Source organism: Diceros bicornis, chromosome 12 (genome assembly GCF_020826845.1).
Source record: "Diceros bicornis minor isolate mBicDic1 chromosome 12, mDicBic1.mat.cur, whole genome shotgun sequence".
NCBI lineage: Eukaryota > Metazoa > Chordata > Mammalia > Perissodactyla > Rhinocerotidae > Diceros > Diceros bicornis.
Window position 1 is genome coordinate 58,872,246 of NC_080751.1, and position 23,927 is coordinate 58,896,172.

The 23,927-nt window shown below is 47.1% G+C and overlaps 2 protein-coding genes across 2 annotated transcripts in view; both read right to left on the reverse strand.

The window, feature by feature from the left end:
- Window positions 1-17,336, reverse strand: part of KLHL29 (kelch like family member 29) — a 306,684-nt gene extending 289,348 nt beyond the window's left edge. Inside the window, exon 1 of the mRNA XM_058551720.1 lies at window positions 16,822-17,336. The gene's annotated coding sequence lies outside the window, so the exon portion shown is untranslated. The remainder of the gene's footprint in view (window positions 1-16,821) is intronic.
- Window positions 16,818-17,630, reverse strand: LOC131411731 (atherin-like). Its single transcript, XM_058550713.1, has 2 exons — window positions 17,139-17,630; window positions 16,818-17,039 (listed from the first exon to the last, which is right to left on the reverse strand). Exons 1-2 carry the CDS (start codon window positions 17,628-17,630, stop codon window positions 16,818-16,820), a joined length of 714 nt encoding a protein of 237 aa, XP_058406696.1.
- Between the last annotated feature and the right edge of the window lie 6,297 nt (window positions 17,631-23,927).

The following is a 23,927-nucleotide window of genomic DNA, read 5'->3' on the forward strand; positions in this document are numbered from 1 at the left end:
GGCACATTAATATAACGGAATAGAATGATATAGCCTTTTAAGATCATGTTTCCAAATACGTAATGACAAGGAAAAACCAACACAAAGTTCAGAGGGAAAAAAGTAGGAGATAAAACTATATATATAGTACCAATTCTGCTAACAGTGACAAATAGATTCTAAAATGTTAATTGTTTTTATCTATTAGTGATGAGATTAGGCATAGTTTTTCTTTTGGTTAAAATTTTCGATAAAGAATATTACTCTTATAATTGGAAAGTTACATTATTTTTAAAAGATCAAGCCTTGGTAATTCTATTTCTAGAACTCTATCTGAAACATTCTCTCAGGTAACTCTTACAACATGAGGCTGGTACTACTATCCCCACATGACATTTGAGAGACAGAGGCCCCGGTGGATAATGTGATGAGCCTGATGGTACCCCCAGAGCCAGGCTTCATCAGATCTGTCTGACACCGACATTATGAACCAAAATGATACACCAGCATACTCACCAGAGTGTTGGAGTAGAAAAAACTACACCTGATGGGAATGGCTGAGTAACCCAGATTGCAGGCAGGATGGAATACCATGTAGGCATCAAGAAGTGATGTTAAGAATTTTTCATGACATAGGAAAATGTTCTAAAGTAAAAAAGCAAGATGCAAAATTTAATACACAGTATGGCCCCAGCTATTGTAAAAATGCAAGACAAAAGGAGACTAGAAAAAAATATGATGAAATATTAACAGCAGCCTTCTCTGGGCAATAGGTTTTTAGAGATTATTACTTACTTTGTTATGCCTGAAAATATTACACAATGGGTGTTGTTTTTATTACCAAAAAATGTTCCATGTTTACTTAAATAAATGAACACACCACCCATTATGATCCCATTACCTTCTTCCTTTCACCTATCTATCTATCTATCCTTTAAGGCTCAGTTGAAGACTCACCTCCCCCATGAAGCCCTCCTTGATTTGCCCAGCCCATACTGCTCTGACCTTCCAAAACATGTGTTCAAAGTAGAGCTTTGACTCCCGGCTTCAGAAACTGTTAAAGGGTCTCTAAGGGCATAATAGTTCTTGGGCTGGACTCTCCACCTACCCTAGAACCACTAGGGTGGGAAGCATGTCACCTTCTCCTCTTGTGTCTTGTATGTGTGACTGTGAGTTGGGCAGGCTTATGGAACCGGTGCCAACAGAGCCGCCATATCTGTACCTTGTGTGGCTTGTCCTCATGGTTGGGGAAAGGGTGGACGATTAACATGAGCAGGACCAGTCCGTGATGAAGTTCTCATAGTCCACGGAAAATGAGAAAACTCAGGAGTATGTAGCAAATTTTCTAAAACACTAAGTTTATTCAACTCTCCTATATTCTGGGATTATATCCTTCCTACTCCTTGGTGTTAAAATATTCATTCTTTATTGAAATGATGAGGTGAAGAGTACATGGTAGTTTTAAAATGTTATTTAACAAACTAACAACTGACAACTTCATGTTGCTTCCTCCATATTCGTTTCATGGTCTATAAAATAGTAAACATTGCAACTAACTTTTTGGAAGGAAAGAAGAGAATTTAAAGGATTTACTACATTGTAATCCAAATAGTATTGGCGCTGCTTGAAGAAAACTAGAATATTATTTGTTGCTCTTCAGAGAAGTATTCCCAACTACTGAATCCAAAATAGCGACCTCTTTCCTTTTCCCAGTTGTTTTTCCTCATAGCAATTATAATTATCTGGACGCTACTCCAGTGTTCATTTGTTTTCTTTTTCTATGCTAAGTCTCCCTGTTGAGAATGCATGTTCCAGGAGGATAGGATCTTGGCCTGGCTCATTGTTGACACACAGTAGGTGCTCAATAAATATTTGTTAAATAAATCAAGGAATGAGCTTGGAGCTGGAGAAGGTGGAGGGCTCATTGTACTGGAGGACTTTGGCCAGAGTCTTAAAATACTAGAAAATCAAATTTAGTACTGAAGTCATTGATGGATAATACCACTTCCAGGAATCAATCCTAGCTACATACTAGCTACACAGTACTAGCACACGGTACCCGGTATCCGGAGAAAACTCTCGTAAAGGTTTCCTCTGGTCCCCAGTCATTCTGGGAATAAGACATTAAAAACAGAGTGAGTAAACACAGCAAGCAGAATTCCTGGCCGGTAGTGCTGGCTCACACACCGGCAGGACATACTAAGTGGAAACATACATACAACTCAATTGCGAGCAGCTCTCCATCCCCCGCTTCCGATTAACGCTCTCCTTCCCCCAGGCCTCTCAGCCTCTCTTTAGAAAACAAATCGTTTTTCCAGTAGTTGATGAGAAAATGCCCTCTTGTGGGCGTGACAGTGGACCACCTCGACAGTGTCAGAGATTTCTGAAAATACGATTGTTCAAGAGAATTCCTTCATTAGATTTAAAGATTTTTTTTTTTAAATTTCAAACATCAACTCTTTGTTACAGTGAAAATACATTTTCTCAAAGGCCATTAAACAGTACTCACTTCACTTCTGCGTGTCTAACTTAGCAATGCAGGTTCTGATTATCTTAAACAGCATCATCACAAAGATAATTATTCTCCTTTCTAAACTTCTGCACGATTTGCTAATGACTGGGTGACTTTTTTTTTTTTTTATCATCACCCAGAATCTGCCTCCTTTCAGCTCCCAGGAACCCATCACCTGAGACTGACAGGCTGCAATTGAAAATAATAAAATTATGTAAGATGAGCTTGTAATCACCAGCATTTCACAAGAAGCAAAATGCATTTTGCTCTGGCTGAGGAACAGAAAGTTTCTTCCTCATTTTAAATCTGTATCAGAGGTAAAGCCTTCTATTAAAACACAATTCTCTGTACACTTACAGCCTCTGGCAGACTGCCAAGGAAACTATCATGGAACTATTGCTGCAGAGAAGCAGGCCATCAAAGGCGTGTAGGAGCGCTCCTGAGAAAGGAACAGAATCCCCGGAATTCTTGGGAGGGCTCTGCTCACAGCCACCCTCACCCCTTCTGACCGGGTCCCTCTGCAAATGGAAGCACGTGCACACACACACACATAGCGAAGGTCAACATTCAGAATATTCTTCCCTATCTTTTGCTCGCCAAACACACACACATGCACACACACACAATTTGGATATCTTCCCCCCTTTCTCACTGCTCTTTGTCCTGTATTATTATCATCATCATCATTATTAAATTGTAAACCCTGCAGTCCAGGACCTGGTTAATTGAAACCTTTTTGCTGGATGTCATTTACAGGTATAAGTGACCACTTGGGGGCACAGTTATTTGAGAAGGCAGGCTTCTAAGGTTTGAAGTCTGTTTTAGTTACCTTTAAGAAAGCCCCCAAATCTTGGATCCTGCAGGAGCCCCACGATGGACTAGAACCCTGAGAGAATTGTTCACTTAATGTGAGTCTGAGATTCACAGTGAGAGATATTTTACATGGGATTATACGAAATGATTTCGTTCCTTTTCCTTTTGAAAAACTGGTTGCTTAAAAATTTCTTCTACATTATGGCCTGTCCTATTCATGTTTTCATCAGTATTAGTGCGGGCATGTACACAAAAACATATTGCTCACTACAGGGGTAGCAGGTGGCAAAAATTAACCTTATTAGTATAGTTAAATTTCTTTCCTTTGTTTTTATTTTTGCCATTATGAAAAATATGCTGATTATTTAAAAAATCTGCAGAATTTTATATAGAAAGATGACCACTGTTAACATTATGGCACATTTGCAGCCTTTTTTCCTATGTTCTTTTTGTTTTTACATACTTGACATCATAGCATATATACATATATATATATAAATGTAATACGTGCCTGATTTCTTTTAATTAACCAAGTTTCCTTCTTAATTAAAAACTATTCTCTCAAATAACCAAAATCATGACACGGTCTTTTTAGAAACATTGTTCTCAATCCCCCAGAAGTGTTTGTAGTTTTCCTGACAGTATCCGTATCAGAAGAAAGGCAAGGAAGAGTTTTCGTGCCGCCATTTTGGCAGTCCCATCCCAGTGCCCAAACACACACCCCGAAGACAGGTTTCCCCATGACAACTGGGCTGTGCGGGTCATAGCTGTGCAGAGGGGAGACACAAACCTGGGTGGGGGGAGAGAGAGGGAAGAGGATGCGGGAGGGGGGCATGGGCAACACTGGGAGCTCAATACAGGCTGGGCTTTCACCAAAGACCCCAAGGCCCAAGGACTTAAGATGAGCACACAGGGTAGCGTCCTGGAAAGATCCGCGTCTGGTGTGCAGGAAAAGTGGAGCAGAGATCATCTTTTACTAAATTTGATGCACAGTCATTTCACATCCTGGTGGAGGGATCCCTTATCGAGGACACATTTTAGGAAATTGTCCCTGCTTCCATGTGATAATAACTAACACAGAGAGAGAAAATTCCAGAGTTTGTGCTTTTCCACCCAGGAAAGCTTGAAATAGCACCTGATACAGGCGAGGATCCCTTACCTAGACCTCCCTGCAGCGTCCAGGGTGTTCTTCCCACATTCCGGGATTTGGGATTCCAGTCCCAGCTGTGCCTCTGACTGGCAAGTCTTAGACGGGACTTCCCCTTCTCTGGGCCTCGCTTGTCTCAACTGTGAAAATGCTCAGCGTTGGCCTAAGCCCTCAGAGGAAAATCAGCAAAGGGATATAAACAAAAGGTGAGGCGGTGAATTCCCCCGAGAACCCATGGTCAGCTGTGGGCTCCCGTGAAGCAGTTACATGGAGAACCTGGGTCAGGTAATCCCCACAGGCAGGGGGCTCCTCCCGGAGGAAGCCGTAAAGGACAGGCAGGATCTGAACTGCACAGAGAGGTGGGCAAGCCTTCTGGAGAAGGAATAGGGGAGAGGAAACCGAGGGTGGCCTCAGCCTGGCCAGAGAGCGGCTCCTTGGAACCAGCTGACAATACCTCTGTCAACAATGCACCTTTCCTATTCCTCCTACCACTTTGGGATGTAGCTCCCTTAAAGGGCAGATCCTTTCCTCTGTCCAAGTCCCCTGAGCCCACGGGTGAGCAGGCGACTCATCAGGCTTTGATTGGCTGAGATGGGCTCCACACTCCATTCCCCCACCCATGAGCATCAACACTGTGGGCTCTGGCGAGGGCGCCGACCACAGTCACGGGGCTCACGCACACCCCAGCTGTGCCACCAACATCTCTCAGCGGTGAATTCAGGGCGATGCATCCTTTAGAAATCACTGTGCAAACCCAAGCTGGGTCTTCCAAGCTTACCTCTCACAGCGGAGAGTAGATTTGTTAGCTGTATTGAGCTCGTGAACTGGTGGACTTGGGACGGGGGCTGTGTACACAGAGTGAGGCTCCTGAATGGGGGGAGGGATACCACCATAAATATGCTTGACCTTGGAGGGCCTCCAAATTCTCCCTGCTCTGTGGGGCTTCCTGGTGACCACAGCCCACCCTCACCAGCCCTGCTGTGTCTCCACAGCTCTCTGCCATAGGGCGACAGTTCCAGTTGTCGCCCACACTCTCCATTTGCATCGTCTACATCATGTGATGAGGCACTCCCTAGGAATGTGCAAATAGGGGAAAATAACTGAATTCAGCTTTCAGAATGAGGAATTTCGTCTGAGTTTCTGGAAGGCAGGAATTCCCCTCCCACCCCACTCCCAGGCCTGTCACAGGCAGTATATAGGGCAGCAAAGCGATTATTAGTGTCATTATATGAGGTAGCTATGTTCCAAGAGGTGCAGTAAGATCCCGCCACTTCTAGGTGGCCCTGCTAGGATGCTGGGCCCAGATCTACCTGGCAGTGAAGGCCACATCTCTTAAGCATATGGCCTCACGACTTCGTCAGATGAGACACTGCCCAGAAATGTGGAAATGGGGGACACTGACCTCAGAGTCACACTATAGGCCCACTGGAGATTGGGTCACAACAGAGAGGACAAAGTCACTACAAAGAGAGAACAGCTCTTGTGCCTCAGTCTCAGATGAAAGGCATTAACATGGCTACAGAAAGAACAAGTCAATCAGCCTTGAGGCTCCAAACCAGAGAGGAAGAGGCCCAGCTGGGGACTGGCCACTCTAGCCCTGCCCAGGAGAGGATGCTCTGCTTCTCCCACCCCCACGCTGTGCCCCTCAGGCATCTGGTCAGTTCTGCAGGTGGCCACCTGAGCTGGGAATGATGCAGTCACAGCTCAAGGACACTGAACTTTAAGACCATCTACCAACCTCCTGTCCCCAGTGCAGAGTCACCAAGCAGCCTCCTGATAGAGAGTTAGCTTCCGGTGTGACGTGCCTTCAGCAGAGAAATATGACTGGATGTCATATTTTTAGTGTAAGTCACCAAAATGCCATTCCCTGGAGACCATTCAAGGCTGGGTATGCTGCCAGTCAAGAAAACGCTCAGCACGGAGAACTTGTAGGATAACCCCAGCCTGTGGGGACACTTCCAGTTGACCGACTAACATCCTCACTTGCTGCTGGCTGTCTCTGAACACCACCTAATGTCCATCCACAGGAGAATGGACACATCAACTGTGGTATGTGCCCTGGAATACTACTTAGCAATAAAGAACGAACTATTGGAACACACGTCAACATGGATAAATGGCTCACATGGTATGATGAGTAAAACCAGCTGGGCAGAAACTGGACAAAGTCAACAGCAGGCAAAGCTAATCAATGGTGATTGACGTCACAAAGTGGTTGTGGCTGGGGAGAAGAAGGGGGATTGCTTGGAGAGGGGCAAGGGAACTTCTAGGGTGATAGAAATGTTTTATATCTTGTTTTGGATGGTGGCTACACAGGTCTATACAATTATCAAAACTCAGTGCCCTGAACACTTCAGGTCTGTAGATTTTATTGTATTGCCTCAACTATTACACACCTCAAATGAAATAAGTAAATAAATACAATGCCCACCACAGGGCAAGGTACACAGTAAGTGCTCAATAAGAGTTTTTGAACTGGTAAAGTGAATGCCTTTTTTTCCCTAAGCAAATTGTTTAAACAATTTATTAGGAGAACCAGTTTGGAATATGTTTAGAAGTCTACCCTTTTATTGTGGTAAAAATATATAACATAAAATTTACCATTTTAGCCATTTAAATGGAGTTCAGCAGCATTTAGTACATTCACATTGTTGTGCAACCATCACCACCATCCATCTCCAGAACTTTTTCATCTTCCCAAACTAAAACCCCCACCCATTAAATAACAACTTCCTCTTCCCCTCTCCCCCCAGCCCCCGGCAACCACCATTCCACTTTCCATCTCTATGAATTTGACTCCTCTAGGTACCTCATATATGTGGAATCATACAATATCTGTCTTTTTGTGACTGGCTTATTTCACTTAGCCTAATGTCTTCAAGGTTTATCCATGTTATAGCATGTGTCAGAATTTCCTTCTCTTTTAAGGCTGAATAATATCCCATTGTATGTATATACCACATTTTATCCATTCATTCATTGATGAATACTTGGGTTGCTTCCACCTTTTGGCTATTGTGAATAATGCTGCTATGAACATGGGTGTAAAAATATCTATTTGAGCCCTTGCTTTCACTTCTTTTGTAGTAGAATTGTTGGATTATATGGTAATTCTATGTTTAATTTTTTAAGGAACTGCCATACCGTTTTATACAGCAGTTATACCATTTTACATTTCCACAAGCAGCATGTAAGGGTTCCAATTTCTCCACATCCTCACCAACACTTGTTATTTTCTGTGTTTTTTTTTTTTTTAATAACAGTCATCCTAATGGGCGTGAAGTCATATTTCATCATGGTTTTGATTTGCATTTTCCTAATGATTAGTGATGTTGAGCATCTTTTCACGTGCTTATTGGCTAATGGTATATCTTCTTTGGAGCAATGTCTACTCAAGTCTTTGCCCATTTTTCAATCTGGTGGTTTGTGTGTTTGTTGTTGAGTTGAAAGTAAATAAGTTTTAATTATAACTTTGTGCAGGACTGAGAACCCAGTCTCGCCCTCCCTACTGTCACACGATCAGTCCCTAGATGTCAATCTCACATCCTCTACACCTGTTCCCACCCATAGCAGCCCACGGAGGTCACACAGAGCACAGAAGCAAACAGTCAGACACGTAACTGCCTGCCCCTTTTCCTAAGACCAAGGAGACTATACCTGGCCCAGGTGTCTATTTCAGATACCAAAAAATGTTTCTGAAGACCAGACACCTGGGAGGCATAGCTGGGATAAAAACAGCTGACAGTTACAGCTCTCGAATTGTGACTTCACAGTTCAGTGAGTGCCCATCCCACCCCTACAGCCTCCCCCAGGAGTCCTCACCCACAAAGATGGCTTTTTGTGGTTTCTGCAGATTCTAGGAAAGAAGCTTAAATGGAGCCTGAGCAGGGCAGTGGCTCTGGAAAGCCCTTCTCACTTGGGGATGTGAGGGAGAGAGCAAAGGAGAGGCAAGGCTGTCATCCACACACGCAAGGCTGGAGCCCTTGCCACAGGATGACAGTCTGGGTGCCTTTATCCCAGGAAGGCAGGAGCCCAAGCTGCTTTCCTACTAGTCTCTCCCTGGCTGCCTGTGGCCTTCCCCTCACGTCCCAGTCACCAGTCACCGGTCCCACAACCCACATCCCCTCCCTCCAGAGAGCTCTGTGGGTCTCTGCACTGCCCGACCTCTCCCCCAGGGGTGCCAGAGCAGACCCTGTCAGATACCCGAGGTCAGGGAGGAATGTTCCTTCAGGTCACAAGAGAGGTGGTATCCTCATAGAGAGGAAAAAAGTGACTTCCATGAAGCACAATTTCATGAAAATCATTTTTCTCCTCTGGGGGGAAAGGAGGAAATTTTAAATCTTAGTGCCGTTTGATTGAGGAGACAGGCAGTTTCCCCACACTGCATGAGGCAATCCAGGTGCTCCTTTTTTTGCAACATGCTGCCAGAGATCGGTAGATGGAGAAGCCCTGGCGCTTCCACTTGGCACACCTAGGCTTCAGCAAGAAATATGTTCCTTTCACAGTTTGAATATTATTCAAGTTTTGATGATTAAAGCTGGTTGGAACAGCATGAACCGAATAGATTACAGCACTCCACTTACAGAAGGCTCTTTGCTAGCAAGATGGGCCAGACACGCACGCGGCACGCAGCCTGGGTCTCATCGCCCCGGCTTCCAAATGCAGCGCTTACTCTTCCCAAATTTCCAGGGCCTTGCTTTGGGTTCGGACAGCCAGAATCAGAGCATGGTCATCTTATACTTCTTCACACCAACCAAGTAAGCTAAGTCAACGGCAAAATAACCTACCCATATTTCAAGAGGTCAGAACAGTGCAGAATTGCAACAAAATGGCCTCGAGATGAATGTGGGTATGAGGTTCCTGAGCTGCGACCCTGAAGCTCTCTCTCAGCATCAGGGAGACTGACTAGGGATGCACATAAATGCAGAGCAGGCTCCCTCCTCACTGCCCACCCAAAATGGCCATCATGTTCTGGGCAGGAGAGACCATGCCGCTGCCCCACTAAAGCCAGCACTGCTGGATTGGCCTGAATTCAGACCACTGAATCTAGCGATCTAGGGATTCTAGATCGGAGCTTTGGAAAATCAGTGCACGTGCTCTGGCACCCTCCAAGTCTGGAGGCCAGGCTTGTTCACCCCTTTAACCCATCGAGCACCCATGTTTATTGGTCTGACCTCAGGCAAATGCTTTGTCTCTCTAGGACTCATCTACAAAATGGGAATAATGCCACCCATGTCACAGGGTGAGCAACAAACGAGATGCCACAGGAAAGGCCCTGCTCTCCCCAATGTGCCAATCCAGGACAGCCACCCCTCTGCAGCCTAACCCTCACCCAGGATTGCTGTGCCATCGCTTAGTTCCAAGTTGATCGCAAGGCACCATAACCATGCCCTTCTCACGTGACTCTCATACTAAGAAGCCACTACTTGGCTGAAGGAGGGTTGGAAGAGTTAAAACAGGGAGCAAACACATCTTTGTGACATCTGCTCCAGGCTTTCTTCACACTCTTTTCCCATCTTCAAAAACAAAAACGAATCTAAAGAATAAAAATAGGACTGAAGTTGGAAAATACAGTGTCACTGCCTTTTCATAGCGGTCTCTATGATTTCTAGGTGTTTTGTTTTTCTTTGAAACAATGCTTTTGTGAAATACCACAAATTTAAAAATCTGAGTGGGGAAGACACTTCGCAAGGAAACGTGATATGAACGATGCACTTTGTGTCGACTCTCAAAAGTGCCAAATGGATTCAAGTTATCAGTGGAATGAAGAAGCTCCAAGAAAATTAGTCTTCCAAGTCTCAAGTCATAAATCTTAGAAGATTCCATTTAGATTAGTTAGAACTCATCAACAAGCATATTTAATAGATATATGCCCAAATATAGCATCTAAAATTCCACACAATGAAAACCCATGAAGATATAACTATACAGACACTGAATGAAAAGAAAAACCAAAAAGTAGGTTTCGATATCCTATTACCTGACACCTTCTCTGGGCATAATCTTATCCAGGCAAACATTTTTACTATAGAGTTCCATGCCAGGCTCAGTGCTAGGCACTGGGATTCAAAAATGAACATGCCCAGATCAGTCTCAAGTTGTTCTGGATGTATCCTTAAATCCTTTGTACATTGTTTCTCCTCTTCAATGTGCTGTTAATTTATTACACTGGCTCAATATGGAAACAGATGCCATTCAAGCATCTAAAAGTTTTTCTCATTAGCCTTCCAGGAACCAGAGTAAATGGAAGCAGGTGGGCAAATCCGAAAGTACAGTGAATGTTGGTCAGACCTGGTTAATATTCTTATTTAAGCTCACTTTCCGTCTAAGAGAATTATTTTATTTAAAATGTTAATTAGCACAGACAATGCAGTACCTGGCACATAAGAGGCAGTGTGAAGTGGTGCAAATGCATTGAGACTCAGTCTGGAGTATCAGAAAACCACGCGTGCGCGCGCGCGCGCACACACACACACACACACACACACACACACACAGAAAAGGCAAGACAAGACAGGCAGATGGTAGCTAAGGGATCTGGGTTCAAACCCAGCTGTACAATGTGGCTAGATTTGTGGCCTGGGGCCAGTTGATTACCTTTCTGAGCTTCATCTTCATTTGTAAAATGTGGATAATCCCTACCTCGCAGCGTTGACACGAGGATTAGAGATAATATATGTAAAGTACTAAAATATAGTAAGCAGCCATAACTGCAAGCTACTATTATTATATTATTGGGGCTTGATACAGGTTTGGTGATTGAATAACAGGTAGATTAGCTGACCTCTAAAATCCATATCAACTCTAAAATTATGATACTAAAAATGGAATTAAAAGTTCATATATCAAATCCACTCAAGGACATTTTTAACTATTGTAATTGTGATGCAAATCTCTCATGCTTTTCAAAATAAGTACTGATAATGAGACTCACAGAATACAGTATATATATACACATCCTGGTGCACCATGAAAACACTTATGATTGAATTTAACAGGACAGGTGTCTGCGGTTTCTGAGAGCTCCAGGGTTGCTGTTGCCTCTCCTATCACTACACTTCACCTAAGCTCTCCTCTCTGGAGCACTTCTCCAGGACACACACTGGGATGCAGGTTTTACTAGGGTTATCTCAGCCACGATGATTCCCTCCATTTTCATAAAAGAAAACTGAGGCTTTCTGAGATGTAGGATCTTTCCAAGGTCACACAGCTAGTAGGCACGAGGGACTGGACTTCAACTCTGATACTAAGTCCGTGCCTTTACCCACTCAGTAATATTGCTGCGACTCAGGCAAGCCCTAAAAGCGAAACCTAAGAGATCAGAGAGACTTGTGACGAAATGTACACACAAAAAAGCAAGAACAAATGTCAGTCACATCTACTGCACTCTTTATCTGACTGTATTCTGTTGTCCGTGTTTTCACCAAGTCTCTTAAACAGAAGATCAATGTAATGTATTAGGTAAAAAGCGGCAGAATACAGCAATCCCACTCTGGGTATATAGCCAAAAGAATTAAAACAGGATCTCAAAGAGATATTTGCACATCCATGTTCACAGACTTGGACTGTAGGATTCCACTTATACAAGGTATTAAAGTAGTCAAATCCATAGAAAGTAGAATGGTGGCTGCCAGGGCCTAGGGGAGTGGGGAACAGGCAGTCGATGTTTAATGGGTGTAGAGTTTCAGCTTTGTATGATGAAAAAGCTCTGGATATCCATTGCACAACAATGTGAATGTTAAACACTATTGAACTGTACACTCAAAAATGGTAAAGATGATAAATTTTATGTTATGTGTTCTTTTACCACAACTAAAAAAAAAGTGGCAGAATATATATTTTTATATGTGTGTGTGTGTGTATATATATACACACACACACATATATCCTTAGAAGAGTTAATAATTTAAAAATTACAAAACTCTATAAAATAATTGTAAAAATTGACCCCTGTGCAACCAATGGCAGCCTTTAAATGCTTGGGGAGCTGACCTCTTGGCCCAAACACGATCCCCTACCATAACAATGCTTGACCATTCCTGTTCTAGCTTCTGAATCATCATCGCTTGCTGCAGAGTCAAGAGTCTATGAACCATTTGAATTTCATGCAGAAACCCTCTCTCAAGGGAAACGAGAAATCTCCCCCTTCCCATCCTAAAGGTGGAAATGCCCCAAGACAATAAAGTTCATTTTTCAAATAACTGTGTTGCTACTTTCAATGATCAACTTGCCTCATCTTAATTTGCAGCTTCAGTTTCCATTTTCAAATGATTTCCTTGAAGTATAGACCATCTTTCTGACAGAGGACTTTGGGAAAGTAAGTCTGTAGCTGTTGTAGGAAGAACCACAGAGTTTGCTTTCAGAGTTGTCCTGATCTCAGCATTTTTGATCCATTGGGCAGGTAATTCTGACACACTTCTCCTTCTTAACCAAAATTAAGACCGTTTCTATTTACTTCATATGAAAGTACTTTCCAGGGATTATGTTACCCATTTTTTTTAGCATATTAGGAATGACCCTTGATTTCCTGAGTAATAACAAATGACCATCTTCTGCACAAACTACAAATACTCTTCCAGTTTTTAAACATTTGGGTCCACATGTGATTTATCTGTCCAAAAAGAGATTTCTTGTTCTCCAGTCGTCCTACATGGTTTCTGCCTTAGTTTATCCTCATCCACCACAACCAATGGCTGGATTTCTTATTCATGGTGTTTCTTCCTCCCCCACCTCCAAGTAGGCACTTAGTTGACCGATTATAGAATCACAAGGTTGGTTATAATTCCATTTCTCCATCTGACTTTGAACTTAAGTGTTCCAATTACTTCGCCTGATCCTAATAAGTCAGAAGCGTGCTAACGCTTGCCTTGATATTTCTGAAATATACAGGGTGTGATTAGCATGGGATTGCATCATTAGAAAGCAAAGTTGAAAGTGGGTGAACAAAATCATCATTCGCATTTAAGCGAAGCTGCCTGTTCAGTGAACTTAAAATGTTACAATGATTCCAGGGACACTATATGCTGTGATTAAACATATATCGTATTCTGAAAATCCTCTGATGCTCCAGAACCTTCTGTCTTTGGCTACTACTAGAAGAGAAAAGATCCTAGAAGGACAGGCCTGTTCCAATACACAAAGTCTTGAAGTCTGTTTGAGCCAGATATGGCTGAAGACATAAAGAATCCTTGAACCATAACAGGGTAGGAAAAAAAAAAGGAAAGAAGGAAGGGAGGGAAAGAGGGAGGAAGGAAAATCTTTAGTCAATTCTGCTGGATTGGGTTGACGTCTTGGAGCCATAAAGCGAGAAAGCTTTACTGTAAGCCTGCTAAAGAAAAAAAAACCCACTGCACACACACATATCAAATGAGATGCTAAAAAACTCCATTAGCATCAGTCGTGTTATTTGAGTCTATCAAAATAATTTAACCCCTTTATATCTGTGTGTAACCAGGAATAGTGTAAACTTTTGGGAACTAGCAGAAAAAAAGAAAGGACATGCTTTAAACTGGGAATGATTTGCAGCCAAATCAATTGATAAATGAAAGAAAAAAAGATGGCATAACTGAAATTGATGCCAAAGATTTATAAGGTTGACTAAGTAAACAAAAATAGAATGGATCACCATGGAAATGCATGAATATTGAAATAGGCAAGATTTGAATAGACTAATGATATGCCTCACTTAGACTGACAGGTGTTGATAACAACTGTGACACTCAATCCACACCAACATCCACACTTCTAACATGTTTATTCCTACAAAACAGGAGCCAGATTTGAAGGTTCCTTTGGTAAGAGCTTATAAGCAAAATACATTTTCTAATCCTAAAGGGACTAACTCCATTCTCCTCTACTTGAAAAACAAAAAAGGTTTTACCCATTTGCTTTCTGGATATGAGGAGCTACAGTTAACAGAAGTCACTCACATGGGCTCTACCAGTCTTTGTTCCAATAAACCTCTCACAAAACTGAATTCTCGGCCTCGCTTATCTCCCACACTGAATACTTGGAGTATGACCACTACTCATTAGAAACATAATTAAAAAGACACAACACTAGATTCTCCCCCCCACAACACATCCAGATGAAAACCAATAACCTTAATCTATTTGTTACCATGGCTACCATAGGATATTTTATTTCAGTACAGCTCTAGGTATTTCCTTTGGATTGTTGCTTGCAAATGAAAGTTGGAGACCTACAAATTTTCGTTAACTGTGCTAGAAACAGAGAGACTGAACAGAAGAAAATGTTTTCCTTAATCATGGACAAACATGGATTATAAGATGCTTGTGCAGAAAAGTTATTAAAATTGGTTAAATGCATCAACCTATAAACCAATTTAAATGCCATTAAATCCACACAGAGTTTAAGGGCACATATGCTAGTAATTCTCTGATTTATAGCAGGCTGAGAAATCAAGTGCACTCAGAATGTATGGGACAGAGACTATATCGGTCACTTGCACACGGCTCCACACCTGTACAAATACCTAGAATGTGTGACTACTCAAATCCATGCTTAGCGACCAGCCTTTGAAGTATTCACCTGCGCGATATCTGACAACGTTTTTGCCAAGTGTTAGGATGAACAATCTATAAAATTGTTCATCAACCCACTCCCCAAAAGGAGTGAAAAAGTTAGCTCTACACTAACCCAATATAATTTTTAAAAACATCAGGAATGAGGTGGGCTAATTAAAACTGCTGTCATTCATCCCAAACCGAGATAATTCCTTAAATCTGCCCTCCCAGAGCTAAGTTAGAGATAAGACCACACGGAAAGAGAAGGAACTCTGTAGTGACTAACAGATGACTTTAAAGAGACTGAAATTAGGGTAAATACAGCTGTAACCAGGACAGATCTGTCACTGCAAGAGGAGTCCGAATTCCAGCGTAGCTCGGCTGATGAGGGGCTGGAGCCTGCAGCAGCGGAGCCTGACTGTCCCTGAGCTGAGGAAGTGGAAGTTGCGCGGGCAGCAGCAGCTCAGCGTCCTCCACGGTCCGGTCTCTCCAGCGCCGAGGTCTCGTCTAATGCCACATAAATACCTGCGTCCACGATTCGCCCGGGGCACGCCGCGGCGCAAGCACCGTAGGGAGGGGAGAGCGTTTGCAGAGCGGCAGGGATGGCAAAGGCGGCGGCTCCTCACCCATCAGCATCCCTAGGGATCCGCGGGAGGACACGCCAACTGAACGCGTCTGCCGTTCGGTTCCAGAGCCTAGGAACGGCAACTGGCTTCTCAGCTGGCGGACCCAGGCATCCGAGACTCGCGTTTTGCCCCCATCCCCTCCTCGGTGACGGTTGGCTGCAGGCAGGCAGCGCGTGCCCGCCTTCCCCAGCCAACGCAGACCCGACCTGCCCGGGAGATGCCTCGGACCTTCCCTGGTTCTCGGCTCCGCTCTCCGGGCCCCTAGCTAGCGCGCCCCTCCCTCGGGGCCCGGGGCCGGCGCTGCCCAGTGCCCGCACCGCGCGGCGACCGCGGATAACCCTCGCGCTCTCGGCCCGCTCCAGGCCACGGAGACCCGGACACCAGCCCTCCGCCACCCCGCACCCCCCGTGGCAGTCGGGGCGCGCGTCCACACTCGCACATTACACATCTCTCCGTCCACACGATCCCACACATAAACAATCCCTCCCCATCCGACACCACATCCTCGCCCCTTTACCATCCCCTTCAGCTCTCCTTTCCGCTCTCCCCAAACACGCTGGCACCCACACGGTGTTAAGGGAAGGGAGGTCACCACAACAAGGTCTGTGCGAGTTCCCTCCCCATGGTTTTCAAGCTCCTCTATCTCCAAAGTTACTTGGGATTGAGTGAACAGACCCGGTCCCCAAATGCAGGGTCTGAGGACAGGAGCGGGCAGAAATCCCAACCTGGCTTCTCGCTGCACAGAGGCGCGCACCTCCCCAAAGGGCAGGGCGCGCGGCCGCCCCCGGGGGCCAGCCCCCCGGTGCCTCCTCCTGGCCCCCAGCCCGGCCCGGGCCCTGGGCCGCTCAGGAGAGGTGGCCTGGAGAGGGACGCGCGCTGCGGGGCCCAGTCGGGGGGCTGCCCCGGCAGGGGGCCACACTCGCTTCCAGCACCCTCGACCACCACGACATTGGTCCCGGGCAGCCCCCGCGCATACACACTCGGGGCCAGCAAGTTTTTCCCCCCCTTTTTTCCCCTGGAGCAGCGCAGGCGCAAGGGCTCCTGCAGCCTTGCGAGTCCAGACGCGGGAGGCTCCAGCCGCCGCCGCCGCCGCCGCGGGAGCCGAGCCCAGCGTTCCGGGTTCTCGGGCCCCGCTCACAAGCCCGGCCCGGCCCCGCGCAGCCGCCAGGACCCTGGGTCCCCGGCGCCGCATCCTTGGCGCCCTAGCCCGGCTCTTACCTCCGGCCGCGCCGCTCTGGACCTGGCCCAACGCACAGAGAGCCGGGGGTCGCGGGTGGGCGCAGGAAGGCTGATGGATAGCGGACGGCGCCGGCGGGTAGTGGTAGCTGGGGCCGCTCGGGTCCTGGCCGGGAGAAACGGATCCAGGTCCACCTCCTCGCGTTCCTGCTCTCCGCCTTCTCCCCCTTTTCCTTCTCCTCCTCCTCCTCCGCCGCCGCCTCCCGGCAGCCCAGGGAGGATGCCCGGGAGAGGGAAGTCAGTCCTTCTGCCTGTCAGTCTGTGCGGCTATGCGCGGCGCGGTGCGGCGCGGCTCTCACCGAGGCGGCGGCGGCGGCGGCGGCTCCGGCAGCATCGCCCCCGCCCTCTCCCCGCAGCCGCGGCGGCCGCGGGGCTAGGCTGGCTCCGGGCTCGGGGCTCGGGCTCCGGGCGGGGGCTGCGCTCAGGCGCGGCGGCCGCCGGGGCTGCGGGCAGGCGCTGCGGAGCGGGGGCCGGGGCTGGAGCTGCAGCAAGATCCGCGGCGGCGGGGACGGCGGCGGCGGCGCGGGGGCTGGCGCGGCCGCGGCGCGGGGACCATGCTCCCTTCTGGCTCGCTCCGCTCCGGGTACAGTCTGCTTTAGCTGCGAGGGAGGCGGGCTTCGGCGCGCAGCCAGGGGCGGGCGGAGCCAATCACGGGCGCCCGAGTGGGCGGGGGTGGAGGGTGGGGGAGGCGGGGCGCCCCGGGCCGGGCACCCGGCGCTGCTCCCCGGACCCGAGGGATCCCCGGCGGCCGCGCTCCCGGCCCGGGGCGGAGTGCTCGCGGGTGTGTCCATCCGTCCGTCCGCCGCCCCCGCCCCCTGCGGTGGCTCCCGGCTCGCCGGGCTCGGCAGATGCACCGCGCGTGTCGCGGCTGCTCGACCGGGTCCTCCGCCCCACCGCCCAGGGTTGGGGGACTGGGACCGACGCGAGCTCCCCGTCTGCTCTCAACACCTGAGGAAACTGGCAGAAAAGTTTGAGAACGAAAAGTCCAATCGTCTTTCAGCTTCCGCCCTCCCTATGACACTCTAGCCACGGAAAGGAGCAGGAATTGTCCAAATCTGTGAAGAACCGCGGCCAGCCCTGCAAATCCGGATCACCGACCCTCTCCAGACTGTCCAGACGCGACTCTCCTCTGTGTACGCGCACTGGCCTGTTTACACTGATCCTCTTGAATCCACACGACCTCGCTCTGTTTAGACAGCCCCTACTCAGGCCACACTAGGCTTTCATGTCTACACTGACCCCCCCAACACACACACACTGTGTACACTGACTTTCTTAGTCCCATCACCTCTCTGCAGTCTACACAGACACCAACTTCAACCCTAATAGGAAAGGTCTGGCTGGAGGCCCTGGGTGGCCCCCAATGAGGGCTTTCCCATTGTGCCAGAACATTTCACTTCAGCACCAGTCTTCCCTTCCCTGCTAACTCCCTAGATCTGGTTTTTATTCCCTGACCTCTCCCTCCTCCCCTACCTCTTCCTCATCTGGTTTTGAATTTCAGAGGAAATATTTGTTCTCCCCACTCTCCCCCCATCCCCCACCCCCAGTCTGAAGATAAAGTCTTATGGGTTTCAATCCCCCCCCCCCACACACATACTCCACTTGGCAAAGCCGCTGAAGCCTGAGGCCTGGGTAGAAATTGTGTGTGTGTGTGTGTTGGGGGGGGGGCGGGCGGGTGTGTAAGGTGGGCAGCAGCTTGCTCTCCGGCCGGAATTGGGCGGAGCAGGCCTGGGCGGGCTCTGCCAGGCCCCGCCCCCCTGTGCCCGGGCCGCGGGAGGGCTCGCGGATAAATCCCTTTCTCTCAGCTCACTCCTATGATGTCTGAATCCAAGCCTCTGCTCTCTTTGGCTGTAAACTCAGTGCAGGGGTTGTGTATTCTTTAATATCTTGGAGGAAGCAGAGTACAGTGTGACGGCTGATAAATAATAAATAATAATAATCTACTGAGGGTAGTCGGAAGACTGTCAGTGAAGGGAATGAGGGCACCGGGGAAATAGCCCGTTGGTGTTAGAGTAACTGCATTTCCTGAGAAAAGAAAAAATCGAGTGAAGTTTTGGTGTGAAGCCTGGGGGCGGGGGCGGGGACAAAGCACATCATTGCAGGGAGGAATCCCCCCTTGATGATGGGGTCAGCCAGGAAAAGTGGTGTGTCAAGAGAGGCGACAGAAGGTGCCTGGAAGGGGGCGCAGGGTGCGAGTGGGGGGAGGGAGGCTCCCCAAGTGTCCTCGAACAGCCCCTGAAGGGGAAGGGTAGATGTGTTTGAATGCTAAGTTGTTAAAATGGTGCGTGAGAAGTGATTGAAGAGTAAATGAAAATAGGAAAAGGGAGAAAGAGGGATTACTTGGGACTTTGAAAAGACACACAGGTAACATCTCGAGCAACTCAACACAAACAGAAGAACAAAGGCCCAGGGTGAGTCAGGGTCACTTACGTTGTAGGAAGCTGTCCTGTGAAACGGTTTGCATGGATCCACCAACGGTGAGCCTGCAGGGATCCACCCGGCTACATTCTGGAGCAGCGGCATACAGGACAGCTGTCGGCATTATGGAAACATGGCTAAGATTTGCAGGGTCTGGGATAGATTAAGGTCTGGCAATCGGAGGCAATCATAATATCTTACAGATAGTTTTGAATGATTTTCAAATGAAAGAAGGCCATATGCACGCCCGGAATCCTTTCAGCTTCATCTCTAGACGAAGGTGTGAGGGTTCTCCCAGTTTCCCTGCTGGCATTATCAGAGAAGAGCGGCTGTGCCCAATCCACATTTATGCAAAGGAGGACTTCCTTTGGCCTCAGTGATGCCAAGCGTGCCTGTTCTGGAGTGTTGCAACACCTCCAGCGCTGGAGCTTAATAGCGGCTCACCAGGGGTGCTGGCTTGTCAGGAGAATGAGAAAAACTGCATGAATTAGGATCTCAGCAGGCTTGTCCTACCTGGTCCCACTCTTTCATCTGCCACAGTCTGAACGCAAAGAAAGATTTCCAGAGTCTGAAGACGGAGTCTTCTGCAGTGGGGCTCCGCCCAGCTGGGAGCTTTTGGGTTTGGATCAGCCTCTTAAGAAGGGTCTGCTCTGGTCTAGACATGAGCTCCATTTCATCTGGAGCGCTGTCGGTCGTGTCATCAATTCCCCCAGGGTCTTGGCGACATACGCTGGATCTGCTATGCGTTGTGAAGGGATCTCGCTTTCTGCATAGACCTTGCTGGCGTCTGGGATCTGTGCTGGGTTATTCACTGCCCTGCCCTGTGGTATACAGGATATGCTCTATGCTTCGCCTGGATGCCTCTGTGTGGTACATGGAATTTGTTGGGTATTCCACCTGGGAGCTTCTTCTGCCCTGATCAAAGATTTCTCCATGAAGCACAGGATCAGCTCTGTAGAGAGTGCTTCAAAAGCCAGCTCTTCCTGTCCTGACTGAGAAGCCCCAAGCTGGGCTCTGGGATCAGGACTAATGTGTACGCTCCAAGCAGATGGGTTGTGAAGGAATGGATTTGTGATGCACAGGGAAGTAGACTGGAATGCTCCAGAACATCCATTCCCTGCTCAGAGCATAGACCATTATGTGCAGTCAATCAGACAAGGGCTTTGTGCTGGAAAGGCTACTACTGTCACCTAGAGAGGCACCAGAGGAAGCCACATCAGGACGTCCTGGAAGTGCTAATACACCCACTGTGGCCCAGACGGACTTCTCTCCTTATTTGTATTTATAACAATAACCACAACAAAATGATCATCTGCTCAGTGGCTACAACATGCCAAGCATTGTACCAGGTATTCTGCCCACCATATCTTGTTAATCATCACAGCAACCTGTAGAATTAGTATTACCAGCCCTAAAAGCGAAGTCACAGAGAAGGTGGGTGATCTCCTGCAATCACACAGCCAGTGAGCGGCAGAGCGGGAGTTTGAGCCTGCGTGGTTGGTTCCAAAGTCTCTGTTCTTTTCACCACACTCAACACAGCCATGCAATTTGTTTTGTCATTAGCCCAGGGCTTTTCCCTTCGAGTAGACACAGTGGATGCTGATTTTTCCCTTATCAGCAGCCAGTCCTGGACCCAGAACTGGAAATCAGTCTTAGGATGCAGAGGACTGATGTAGAAGAGGGGAAAGTGTTTCTCTGATTACTGAAGGCACAGGTCACTTGAAAGAGTGGACACCTCATCAGAAACCCTCAGGTCTGAGAGAACATCTGTTCCAGGAGCGCGGCAGGTGTAAACAGAGCAGGAGCCAGCCTCTCTGCTGGTTGGGGCTTTGTGTTTGCTGTTTTGTTTTTCTAACATTATGCTTCACTAGAACCAGCCCCATTTGGCATCCAAAGCATTAATAAATCCTACATAAGTCATTGTTCCTCCAGTGGTTCATCAATCCATAAAAATCTATTTAGCACCTACTGTGTGTCCAGCATTTCAACTCCCTGGTGCTGATTAAAGCAGGAAGTAAGAAGTCACAGCTGCTGAATTTTCACCATGGCCACCCTGCTCTGTGATGTGTCACAAAGGCACATGCTAATCATTCAATCAACCATTTGCTGAAGACCTCCTGTGAGCTCGGCTCTGTGCTGGGTGCTCTCATGAATACAGGGAAAGTATAAGGTGGTTTACACTCTGCGCATTTTTACCTTGCCTGTTTGTTCCCCAGAAGGGTGGAGGCAGCCAAATACAATCCTTGGTTCTTGTTCTTAACAGAGGTTAAGGTAACAGTGGTTGTTATCAAGGAACTATCAAGACAGTGGCTCAGTTGTGGGGGTCCAGGGGACAATCTTTAAGAGCTGGGCTGGTCAGCATGGCTTCCTGGAGGAGGCAGGTCTCAGACTGGACCTAAGGAGTGAGGCAGTTTCCATGAGAGGAAGAGGAGCCCAGGCCAGCCAGAGGGGAGGGCAGGGGCCGGGAGGACGGAGGAGGTAGGATCCCCAGATGGGGGGACTCATCATGGTGTGATAGTTTCTGAAACATGACTCCTTGTTAACAGTCATTTCCTTTGGGTGAAAATGAAAGTGTATTTTCTTTCTTTGCCAAATTAGTGAACTATTAGATTCTAGGATTCAGAATGAAACCAGTGGTGTCTTTTTTTGACATTCTCAATGGCAGGAATTCAGCACCTTTTTTAGTACCACTTGTTTGCAGGTGGCAGGAGTGCTAATTAGACAGAGCCACTAGCAATTTTCCTATGTGGATCTGACTCCCAGACTGACGGGAAACACCGCTTGGGCATTTTAAGAGAGCCGATTCCACTCTCCCCATTGACAAAGAGATTCTTCATCCATGGTTGTCAAAGGCGTGGATTTAATGATTGCTCAATGTATACGTATTGGGTGTTGAATTGTTCACGGTGACCAAAATTCCACTTTACTTTTTTGATGTTTAAGAAGGGGCCAGTATTTTTCTATAAGAGAGTGTAAAAGGAAGACCCGAAGGATTGGAGGCTAGGTTGTAAGGAGCATTTAGCTTGTATGTTAGAAGATTCTTTCACTCTTTGAAGCAGGTTCACTAAAGGGAAAATTCAGGAGACTTGGAGAGAGGATTGAATCCTCAGAGTTCTTTGCTTACACATATTTTTGAGCTGTTTTTAAGAGTAAAGAGGTAAAAGGCCTGCCTGTTCCCTGTTTGACTCCAGAATCCTCTGGGGCCACTGTCTTTCATCTCCCTCTGTGTTTTCAGTAGAACTTAGGGTCAGGGCCATGTCAGTAGCATGGTCATTTTGAAGCCCTGAATTGGGCCAGAGGCAGGACAATGACCATCCAGGGCAAGTGACTGCCCTGCCTTGACTATCTCCAGGACAGAGACCCTCGTGCCTTCTGCCCTCTGCCCAGACTCAGGCTGCCCAGGAGAGCGTCCCAGTCCACATGGGCTATGGGGAGGAGCAGAGCAGGGGGCAGAGGGACTGCAATGCAGAGCCTGTGGCAGCAAATCTCATTTTCATCAGCTCTTTCATGAACACAGCCAGGTCCAGGGTTCTGTCTCAAAACTCTGTTATTGTTTATCTCCCAAATTGTTATTGTTTATCAGCCAAAGATGAGGCTGCCTGTCATGTTCACAAGCAAAAGGCAGCCCCTCCTCCAGGGAACAAATTCTCTATTCTCTCTGCAGACGGAGGTGTCGGGAATCAGGCTTCACGCACTCTCAGAGTTTGAGATAATTCTCGGTTTGCAGTGTGAAGTATCTAATGGCTTCAGCTATTTTGGGTCCTTTGGAATATGTGACCCTGTATTTCGTCTTCATGTTTCTCCCTCCTAGAATTTGTGAAGCTGCATACGCTTTCTGTGCAGTGGGTCTGAGAGGAAGAATTCGTGCAGTCATGCCCAGTGGAAACATGATTGTCCACACATCGCCCCAGAGGCTCTGTCCCCAGGGAACCAGAGGTGACAAGGAAGTGAAAAGCAATAGGGCCTGAACTCAGGCTACCTGCTGAATATTTACTAGAGTCTTAAAAATAGCCCAAAGTCTGTGATAAAAGTCACCATCTGGTCCAGGTGCACCTTGCTGTAAGAAAATCCGATATATGAAAATTCAAAATAATAAAACCGAAGGATTTGCTAGTTTGCGTTACAAAAGGATACATGGGCTTCCCTTAAGTGAAGATTTTCCTTTTGATATTGAATCTGTGGCTGATTTATTAGAAATTCCGTTCACATACAACAGGTCAGAAATATATTAATTTATTTTTATTTATTTAAGACTTGTTACCTACCTACTTTCAAGAGGTCTTGAGCAACTTACAAGTTAAAACATGGGGCAAAAGGAGACATCTAGGAAAGAAATAGAACAGACACCACCCAGAGGGAGGAGGTGGGGGCAGAGGCCTCAAGCATACAAGATGAATAGGTCCTACAATTAGGCTCTCTAAGGAGAAAAAGGCCAAATGTGCTGGGTTACCTGAGTGTATAAAGGAGGACGCATGCGTAACAGGTAATAAGAGATGTTTTGAATAGAAACTGCTTAGAGAATCAGAGACTGTTATAAAAGGAAGAATGTAGTATTGCTGAGATAAAAGTTTTCTCCTCTAGACTTTTGGAGAGAAATGCTAAATGCAGAAAAGTGTAACACTACAGGCCTGTTAGGTTAATATTTTTCACTACTTCTAAGCCCTTGAAAA

What these genes read in the sequence shown, in the direction of transcription:
- LOC131411731 (XM_058550713.1), bottom strand. Translation starts at nt 17,630, where the DNA reads ATGGACACACCCGCGAGCACTCCGCCCCGGGCCGGGAGCGCGGCCGCC. An exon ending in CCGCCGCCGCCGCCGCCTCG is followed by an intron (nt 17,040 to 17,138) that starts GTGAGAGCCGCG and finishes GGCTGCCGGGAG; the next exon opens with GCGGCGGCGGAGGAGGAGGA.